The sequence below is a fragment of the Stenella coeruleoalba genome, assembly GCF_951394435.1.
Source record: "Stenella coeruleoalba genome assembly, chromosome: 10".
NCBI classification, from domain to species: Eukaryota; Metazoa; Chordata; class Mammalia; order Artiodactyla; family Delphinidae; genus Stenella; species Stenella coeruleoalba.
Genome location: NC_137156.1, coordinates 22,325,089 through 22,335,540, shown reverse-complemented (window position 1 = coordinate 22,335,540; position 10,452 = coordinate 22,325,089). Strand labels below are relative to the sequence as shown.

The 10,452-nt window shown below is 45.2% G+C and overlaps 1 protein-coding gene across 2 annotated transcripts; it reads right to left on the bottom strand.

Moving 5' to 3' along the window:
• Window positions 1-2: 2 nt before the first annotated feature.
• Window positions 3-9,847, bottom strand: MOG (myelin oligodendrocyte glycoprotein; the record flags this gene model as incomplete). Of its 2 annotated transcripts, XM_079933368.1 has the most annotated exons (7): window positions 3-800; window positions 1,098-1,214; window positions 2,712-2,732; window positions 3,059-3,079; window positions 4,406-4,519; window positions 8,268-8,615; window positions 9,766-9,847. In XM_079933368.1, 7 exons carry the CDS (start codon window positions 9,845-9,847, stop codon window positions 271-273), a joined length of 1,233 nt encoding a protein of 410 aa, XP_079789494.1. In that variant the 3' UTR covers window positions 3-270. The 2 variants fall into 2 exon arrangements, with proteins under 2 accessions (XP_079789494.1, XP_079789495.1); XM_079933369.1 differs by lacking the exon at window positions 3,059-3,079 and having other exon boundaries at window positions 668-1,214; window positions 4,385-4,519.
• Between the last annotated feature and the right edge of the window lie 605 nt (window positions 9,848-10,452).

Genomic DNA, 10,452 nt, shown 5'->3' with positions numbered 1-10,452 from the left:
GATCTTGGAAGAAACGACCACCATTTGCAAAGTTGGTGTACTATAATTTGCAGTGAGGAGGTTCATGGCAGAGACCCTCTTGTCTGTGTTACTCTGCAGCACAGGTGCCCTCTGATGGAGAGAAGAGCAGCTGCCTGGCTGTAACCAGAGAGGGCTTCCAGATGGAAGATAGACCAAGGAGTAGAAATATGTGGGCAGCATAAAGGGGGAGAGGAAGGAAGGAGCTGGGGAAAGGGAGAGACAAAGTAGATGACAGAAGAGAAGTTGATCCTATTTGGAATTCAGAGCGTTCCTGCAAGTGCAGATTGGAATGTCCCCACAGCAAAGAGGCCAGTGAGTGCAACTTGATGGATGTGACATCCCCGAGGACCAGTCTTTGGGCCAACCAGGCTCTTCTCCACCCTGCCTAGATGCGACATCGTTCAGAAGGGGTTTCCTAGAAGGAGGAGAAAATGACTTGAAAAAGCTGTCAACAGTTTCTGTCATGAAACTGTCACACCAGGGAGAAGAAAACCCTGTGGAGTCATCTGGCCTTGGAGGGGAGGCCCAGGGCAGCTGCTGTAGGGAACAATTGAGAAAGGAGGCCAGCTGGAGTGGGATTCTTGCTTTGGAGCACGAAGGTGGAGGAGGAATCCTCCCTCCAGCCAGGCTCACCAGCCCTTCCTTTCCTTTGGGATTTTGCTCCCTCACTAGCCCCCTCTTCCTCTTGCTGCTTTCCTTGTTTTTTTTTTTTTTTTTTTTTTTTGCTCTCAGCTTATAAGAAAGAGAAGAAAACTTACTTAGCTCTTCAAGAAATTGCCCTGAAAACAAAGAGAAATAGGTGATGAGTGGAAGATGACTAACTCCTCCCACATCCTCCCTGTGGAATTCATAGTCACCCCCCCCCCTTTCCACTAAGGGACCCCACAGATCTCAGTAAGTGGCTCTTTATGGATTCTCTGAGGAGCCTGGAGTTGGCCATGTGGACAGAGCAGGAAGGAAATTCCAGCTCTGAATCTTGAGCCCTGGTTCCATATCCACCCTCTTTATGTTTCCCACTCAGGGCTGGCTTGATCCCCTGCTGCCCAGTGGTCCTGTTTGCTGCCCCAGCACTGCACCTGCTAGTCGTCCATGTAGCCAGTTGTAGCAGATGATCAAGGCCACCAGGGGTCCGAGAAATGGCACGATTACAAACAGGGTTATCTTCCAGCAGGGCACCCTCAGGAAGTGGGGATCTGAATCGTTTGCCACAGAACAAACAGGATTAACATGTGTTCCCCCTTGTGTCCCACCCACCCCTCTCCATTTATTATTGGGTTTATTTTGGGTGGTGGAGGGGGGAGGTTCTTAACCTGGGTTCCAAAATAGTTTGTGGATAGAGTCCAGGGAGTTCATGAATTTGGATGAGAAAAGCATTCCATTTTTATTTTCACTAACTTCAAACTGAATTTAGCATTTTCTTACACTAAAAATGTAGCTAACAAACCAGTTATCGGCAGTACCTGTGACTTTATCACCAATGGAAACATTCCCTTCAAAGTTGTTGCAGAAATCTCAGTATACTGTTTATCAATATTTTGAAATCACCAAATTATTAGACCTGCTGCTACATTTTATTATTTAATGTATATTTTGTATTTAGTGTATATTATTTAATGTACATTTGTTACTTTATCACAAATTGGTTTATATTTCGAAAACTATTTCAAAACAATGGTTTTCTTTGTAATCCTATGTGTTATATTTTATGTGTACAGTTCAAAACATTCTGGGAAGGGAGGGGTCCATGAGGCTTCACCAGATTGCCAAAGAGTACAAAAAGTTAAGACCTTTGTTTTTTTGAATCCTGTAAAACAAAGATCCTGCTCCTTCCCTTTGAGTTGCAGACTATGTGTGTTGTTTTTCCTGCACACTGATTAAATGCTAGCGTGGAGCCAGGGGCACCTCCAGCCTCAGGAGGAGAGGCTGTTCAGGAAGTCTGCTCAGAGCAGGGACCATCTTATAATTTCTGCAACACCCATTCAACAAATATTTGGGTGCCCTTCTATTGTAGGCATTGTCGTTAGGCACTGGACAATCTGCAGTGAATAAAAAGGACAGATGTCCTAGGGCCAACATTCTTTTTTTTTTTTTTTTTTTTTTTTGCTGCATGGCATTCGGGATCTTAGTTCTCCCACCAGGGATTGAACCCTCACCCCCTGCAGTGGAAGTGCAGAGTCTTAACCAGTGGACCACCAGGAAGTCCAGGCCAACATTCTAGTGGGGTTTGATGTCTTCACTCTTCCCCCAAGTCGCCTTCCCTGAGGAGTCACATGTAGTTACTCATTCTGTACTGTGAAAACTCCTTCCTCTGTGAGTTGTCGGTGATGTATATGTACTTTGTTCTCCAGTAATTTATGTATATGTATCACCTCCCCAACTAGACATCAAGTTGACGTGCAAAGGATCTGTTTACCTCCCCTTTGTAATTCCTGAAAAAAGAAGTAATGTACATAAAGTACTTGTAATTCCCAGAACGTTAACATTTGGGAAGCTGTTACAGTGCCAGGTACATGAAAGCGTAATGTAAGTGTTTGCTATTATCTAACCCATCCTAGGTGCAGATGATGACATTCAAAGAAAGAACAAGAGGGAGGAAACCAACCAGAAGCCAGGGGTCCTTACATCCCCAGGTAACAGGAGCCGAGTGAAGCACCAAGCTGACCTGGGGGGCTGGGTACCCCAGGACTTACCAAAAGTCCGGTGGAGATTCTCTGAAAGAACAAATGGAAAGGGATTATTAGTATGGCACTCGAAACAATCTTTTCTCCTCTGAGCCTTTGTTATTTAGTCACTTTAAATTGTAAGTGATGCACGATGGAGGAAAGGAAGCTGTAGGATTTTACTTCTACTCTGGCTGAAGGCAGGGAAGAGGAATGAGACTCTATGACTGGTTATAGGAGTTTTAATAGTGAAGTTCCCGCCTGAAGGGAGCACAGGGTATTGGGACAGAGGCAGAGATGGTCTGAGAAAATGACCATTTCAGTTACACCAGAAGACCTGGAGGGAGGCATGGGAAGGGAAGGTGCCTGGAACTCACCCATCTCTGCTGGAAGTTTTCCTAAAATAGAAAAAGGCGACATTTTTAGTTCCAGCTCAGGCACTAGATGGGGCCCCTCCACACCCATTGCCTTGGGCCTTTGTGCAGGTTGTTTCTCAGTAGCCCATGAACTCCCTTAGAGTGAGAAGAGCACCAGATTTGAAAGCAGGAGTTCAGGCTCATTCCCTGGCTATTGCCTGGGTTAAATATTGGGTTAAAGAAAGTGGAGAAGCTCAGTAGACAGCGATGTTCACCAATGCCCCAAAGGAATCTAAGGTTTTATTACCGCCCCCACTGCTCTCTGCTCCTTTTCTTGCTGGTTCTCAGTTCACAAGGTCACTCCACCCCGCTGGGTTGTCACTTAGTAAATCTAAAGCTACTTCACATCTGAATGAGGAAGGAAGGAACTAAGTTTTTAGTTGAGCCGCTGCTTTGTGACCGGCTCTGTACTAGATGCTTTACATAACACTATCCCCTTTAATCCTCCCATAACTTGTAGGAGGGAGGGTGTTATCTCTACTTGACTCAGACTAGGCAACTGAGGCTTGGAGAGTTCCGTCATTGTCTGAACTGGATCTAAACCCAGGCTGGCCAACTCCACTGATCAGGTTCTTTCTGCTCAGCCATGTGGGCTGAAGACCTTTCTCATGTGGGAGAAGTGGTAACTGAGTATCTGGGATGAGGTCAAGGGAAGAGAAGATCCCACCAATATCCCCCTTCATATACTCCAAGCCATCCTTGCTGCTTTATCCTCTTAGGAATGGGAGGCGGAGGAGAATTGGAGGCCCTGAGGGCTTTGGCTTTGAGAATGCTTGGTGGCGGGGAGAAGTCTCAAAATGAAAGCTCTTGGGCACAAGAGAGGAGCTTCAGGCGGTTGAACACATGTCCTCAGTGTTGGATGGAAAAGGAGGAAACAACACCTACTATGTGGTAGGGACTTTTACTTACAGTATCTTTATTTAAACCTAGTAGCACAGAGTTGCCTGATTCTGAAGCTCACACTCCCCCAGTTGCATAAGCTGCTGTGTATGTTTCAGGGGCCAGAAGATAGGGGTTTAGGCCTGAGCTCTGCCACTTATAAGCTGTGCCAGCTTGAGTAAATCTCTGAACCACTCCAGGCCTCAGTTGCTTCCTCTCTAAAATGGGGCTATTATATATCAGCCCTACCTCATAGGGAAATGAAAGGCCCTATTATCTAAATGATATTTACATTCGGTAGGATGTAAAACTTGTCGTTATGGAGTTCTGAACCCAGAAGTCCCTCAAAAATAAACGTTAGCTGACCAAGCTCCAAGAGACCAGGGACTTCAGGGAAGGGTCCCCAGCCAGCCACCCTCCAGCCTGTACCTCTGAGTCTGCGCTGCAGGCAGAGGAAGGCAAGGCCCACAGTGATCTGCAGGAGGAGCACAGGCAGAACCGCGATGAGCGCCAGCACTCCAGGGTTGATCCAGTAGAAGGGATCTGAAAGGCAGAACCGGGGGGCCCAGCACTGCGTCATCAACACCCAGCACAGTGCCCACAGCTCCATGAGTCAGGATCACAGAAGATGACTCAGAACTAACACCTAAGCTTAGGTTTAAAGGAAAAGTAAGTGGTTGTTTCTGGGAAGGGCCAGTGGTTTAGAATGACAGGAGTCGAGGCTGTATACTGGGCCAGTCTCGGAGAGTTCTGAGAACCACGAAAAGGACTTAGATCTGATCCTCAAGGTCACGGGGTACACTGAAGCATTTCATGCTGAGGAGTGACAAGGTCTGATTTACTGACTGCAGGACTGGAGGAGGGGGTCGAAGGCAGTCAATTAAGAGGCCATGGTAATGGTGAAAGTAAAACACATGAGCCTAGGACAGTGGTGGCAGTGTAGGAAGTCAAGGTGAACTTAAATAGGAAAAAAATACATATTTTCAGTAAACTTTAAGCTGAAATTTAGTGTTTCTTTCAATTATGTTTGTAGGAAATACTCCACAACAATATGAACAGAACCTGAGACTTTGTCATCCCTAAAAATCACAAATATTTTCATATCACGGTACAGAAATCTCAAAATGTCACTTATGTTCATTTTGAAATGACACTATTATTAGGGCCACCCCATATCTTACTTTAATATTTTGATAACTGTATTTCAGTACAAGTATGTTTTATGCATTTCAAATATCCTTCTGAGAAGGGGTTCATGACTTTACCGGTCCGACAAAAGGGTGCATGACACAAAGAAGAGTTAAGAACCTTTCTTCTGGAGCTTTTGAGAAAGTAAGATCCGCCGGATTTGGTAACTGAGCGGACATGGAGTGGGAAAGATAGACAGGGGATGACCTTTGGCTCTCTGGCGCCATCTATTGCCCATTCTCGAGTCGGCTCAGTGCCCCAAAGCTTTCCCTGTATAATCTCAATGTTCAGGGCCGGCCCTTGACATCTTGTTCTCTGCGTTAGGGGGCTAGATAAAGATACTGCCATCAGGGTAGGCATTAAGTCACAGCAAACAACATCAAACTGGTTTCTTAGGTATAAATACCATCCTTCAAGCTGCGGTTTCAGGCTCTTGTCTGTTACTGTGTTCCCCAGAAGAAAACACAGCCAGCTCTACTTTCAAAGTTCTCATTGGAAGTTACCTGGAGCAACATGTTTAACAATTACATATTTTAGTTCCTTTTTTTGTACACCTTTTATATTTTAACAAAGGGTTAGGATCACAAAAAGAGAGAAAAAGAGATATTATGAGACTTCTGATGTAAAGTGATATGAATGGAGTATATAGCATCACCTATGAAATATGCTTGACAAAATAAATCGAACCTGAATCTGATTGTTCATATCCTAATCTATAAGTTTACAGAAAATAAAAGGTATGGAACACTGTATTAAACAACGTGGGAATGAAATCAGCAAAATCTAGATCGTGGGAAACTCTACAGGGCGAATACCAACCTGTGGATCTTGTTTGGGTTGGATTCAAGCAAACCAACTGTAAAAATATATTTATAAAACAATCATAAAAATGTGAACACAGACTGAGTATTGTTAAGAATTTTTGTTAAATTTTAAAGTTGTAATAATAGTATTTTGGTTATGATTTTGTTTTGTTTTTGAGTTTTTCTATTCGAGACATACGGTTTTGAGGATTTAGCAACGACACAATAATGCTGCCTAGGATTTGCCGGAGGAATTCATTTGGGGAGGATGGTGATGAGTGGGGTCTAGTGAAACAGGTGGCCTGTCCTTGGGTCATAACTGTTGCAGTCAGGTGGTGGGAACTTGGAGGCTCATTATAATAATCTCTCTACTTCTGTATATGTTTTCAAGTTTCATAATGAAGAGTTTTAAGAAAGGTTTAGAGACAACTAGTAATAAAATCACAAAACTGACAAGAAAAATACAAAGTTAGAAGGAGAGATTAGAAACTCTTTAGAGAAAGAGGTGAGGTAATTACACCTGAAACCTGACAATCACATAGTTACTGCATTTCAGTCCTAAATTTGTCTCAGCTTCCTCACGCTAGGTGGGTGGTCCACCATTAAACTCTCTTTTTTAAAAGACTCTTAGGCATGCAGATTATGAGAAAGGAGAAGAGGGTGGGAATGTGGAAATCCACCGAAAGGAAAACTTTCTCCCCAGGCAGTTCATTTGTTTGTTTGTTTGCTTGTTGGTGTGGGGTGGGGATGTACTTGGGGAGGCAGTTACTGAGCCTGGAAGCTACTGAACAGGAATGAGGAAAATCGGAAAACCAGAGAGATCCTCACTATCAAACTTCCTTGCAGGTAAAAATCCCCCAGTGTAAACAGCTGTATGAAGAACATTCTGTGACACACAAAGCTGTTTTCACATCCCTGAGATCCGTCTCTAGAAATAGTGCTTTGTTATCCTGCATACAATGCCGTCTTCTGGTCCCAGTACTGCAACAGTGGCCCTTGAGATACAAAAGTGATCAATTGTCTGATGTTTGCCCAGCAGGTGGGGAGGAGGGAAGGGAAATGACCTGAGGCCCAGGCCTCAGAATATTTTTGTTCCTCAATTAAATAGCAATTAACTTTCAAATCTCCCCCTCCTTGTCCGTGTCTTAACCCCTCGGGGATAAAACAAAAAAATAAATTTCAAAGTCATCCCTCACATAAAGCATACCACAGGGCTTCCCTGGTGGCGCAGTGGTTGAGAGTCTGCCTGCCGATGCAGGGGATGCGGGTTGGTGCCCCGGTCCGGGAAGATCCCACATGCCGCGGAGCGGCTGGGCCCGTGAGCCAAGGCCGCTGAGCCTGCGCGTCCAGAGCCTGTGCTCCGCAACGGGAGAGGCCACACCAGTGAGAGGCCCGCGTACGGCAAAAAACCCCCAAACAAACAAAAAGCCAAACATACCACAAATGAAATTCTGGAGAAAGGAATCAGTGGAGGTAAAATCTATAGGTAACATCTCTTTTTATGATTATATTCAGACATTAGTTCTACTTGTTTAATTCCTTGCAACGATGTTTACCAGGAATATATTGTTTAATAATGTTCCTCATCTAATAAAACACCACAAACACATCAAATGAGGAATACACTGTAATAGGGTTTGACTCCTTAGGAATAAGGCCCTTGTTTATAACAAATAAATGAAAAGACAATCCAAAGCAAAACAAGAAAGGAGAAGGTCCACTTGGATACTTTGATTATCTTTCAGATAAGTAATATTCCCCTCTAGTAGCACAAAATAATCACAAATGGATTATTTTGGATTTTGCTGCCTACATTTTTCATTTTTTCTACTTAAAAAGTTTTAAAAGTTCTCTATACGTACCCACAAATGTGCATGTTATATACACACTTTTATATAAATGGATAAATTTTTTGTTCCCTAGATTCTGTAGCTTGCTTTTATCACTCAACAATACCTTGTAAAATGCCTCCAAGCTGTCTGGAATGGTCCTACAACAATCTTTTAAATGGCTGCATGATATTCACTGTATGGGTAACAGTGTTTACTCAGTCACTTCCCTGCTCATGGGCACGGACTCTGATTCTGGCTTCCTTACATCATTACAGAATAATGATGTAACGGACAATGTGAGCATATGAATTCCCAGAGATACTGATGTGCGTATCTCTATGGAGTTAATTCCCAGGAATGAGCTGTTTGGGTTGAAGGATCTCATCTCAATTGAGAGAATGACTGAAGGCTCAAAGGGACGTCCTGGCCACCCAACAGACAATACCTACTATTATAGACACTACTCACCTTCCACTTTCAATTCTATTGCTGCTTCCTCTTGGTAAGAATGATCTCGGAAGAAGCAGGTGAAACCTCCTTCATCTGAGAACCTTACATTCCGGATCCTGAGGGTCACCTTTCCCTCCCCAATAGTCTCTTTCAGCAGCTCCGTGCGGCCCCGGTATTCAGGCGCCTGTTCTTCATCTTGGTCCTTGCCATTTCGGTAGAGATGAACCACCCTGGAGAAGGGGGGTCGGTACCATCCCACCTCCATGCCTGTAGCGTTCTTTCCTGGAGATATGCGACAGGGCAATTCCGCTTCATCCCCCACCAGCACCCGGATGGGCTGCCCTGGTCCCATTACTCTGAACTGTCCTATCCAAGACACAAAAGAAAAGAAACTGAGCATCAGAGGGAACCTTGACAAACAAACCCTTCATGGGAAGGGCTGCTTCTAAACAGGGAAAGAAGACATTTGATTTTTAAATAGAATTCTAGAGCCAGGGAGAAGCTCAATTTTTCTTAAAGGTCTCTGGTTATAGAGATACCGTGAGTTCCCTGGACAGAACATTCTAGCATGTGGTCATCCCAGCCTTTAGGTCCCACCTTGGAATGTGGTCCAGTATCTTGCAGTTTAACTGTCCCATGGGCCTCCCTGTTCAGTCTTGGCCAACTTGATCCTTCTTCTCCCCTTCGAGGTTTTGCTTTGGTCGTTCCTCCACCACCACCTCTCCATCACTTCTCAGCCCTCTGTATTTGTTCACACCCTGGTCCCAAATTCTTCTCCTCTGAGATCTTCCACCCTAGAGGTGGAGGATCTTCTTTCCTTCTTTCCTCCTTCTTTTCCTCTGTATCTTCAGCCCTCTCTACAGCTCCTGGACCCTGCCCTGTACATGTTCCCAGTCTTTTTTCCTCTATGGGATATATCTCCTTGTCAGCCTTGGAGCTACTAGAAGATGAAGCTAGTTTCTCCATTAGACCTGCAGCCATTTCCCGAGGGAGTATATGTTCTGAGCCTTCTCTGTTAGGCAGCTCCCTGAGATTGGGAATCTGTCTTCAGAGAGCAGGGATCCTCTGTAAAAACTTATTAGTGCCTGATAGTGTGAGACAGAACTCTCAAACATGATGAGACACTACAACTCAACAAACATTTATCATGATTTACCATGGGATAGGCACAACTAAGCATATTATATATACCTTATCTAATTGAACCCTGACAGCAACTCCAAGAGGCTGTTATTATGATATTCCCCATTTGATAGGTGAGAAAGCAAAGTTGGAAAGATAGGTAAGACCAAGTTCAAGGAGAGCCCTGAGTTAAGGTCGCATGATGGATTTGGGTCTCCTTCTGAAGGCTGTAGGGAGGCACTGGCGGTATCTGAGGGGAACCATGTCAGCACATCTATGTTTCGAAAAGATAACTTGCATGGCAACTTGAGGGTGAGTTGAAGGAGGTGAGCCCAGGGAACTAGCCTTCCTGTTCTCAGGGTCTCCCCAGGGCAGGAATAAAGAGAAATCTTACCTGCAGAGCTGGAAGACAGCTGGAGGAGGAAGAGGAGGGAGGGGAGGCAGCTGGGCAGAAAGGAGCTCAAAAAACTGGCCATCTCCACTGTCAGTGGGGAAAGAGAGCCCCTGCAGCAGGGTCAGGCCAACAGAGGCCCTCGGGGTGCGTGTCCCCACGGCTGAAGAAGCCCCAGGGGAGGATCGGGGAGGGCAGAGCTGCCCTGGCCCTGCTTCCTCCCCAGCAGAGTCGCAGCTGTGCTCCCAGGCACAGCCCCACGTTACCCTTGCCAGGCACTTACACAAAAGGGCTACAGAGCCAGGGGATGACCAGGGTTTGCCTTCCCCACCCCCTCAGAGTTACGGAGCAGAGGCTGCCTGGTACTAGGCCTTCCTCCCCCACTCTCTCCCGGTGGCCAGCCTTTGAGGGGGCTTCTAGGATCTGACCTGTTGGGATGGATCACTCACTGGCCCGCAGGCTACAGCTTGTCGGTGCAACCTGCAAGGTCCCTTCAATCCCTCTCCTCCAGGTATTAGCCAAAAGATAGGGATCTGTGTTGGATTTTTAAAAAGGAAGGAACATTTAGACTTGGTTTCCTATTTCTATGGTCTCATAACTGTCATTACCAGGGCATTCTTTCCTCTTGATGTTTGACCTTTCTCTCTCCCACCGCAAATCCAAACGCCCTTCCTTATGTTCAGATGTGTT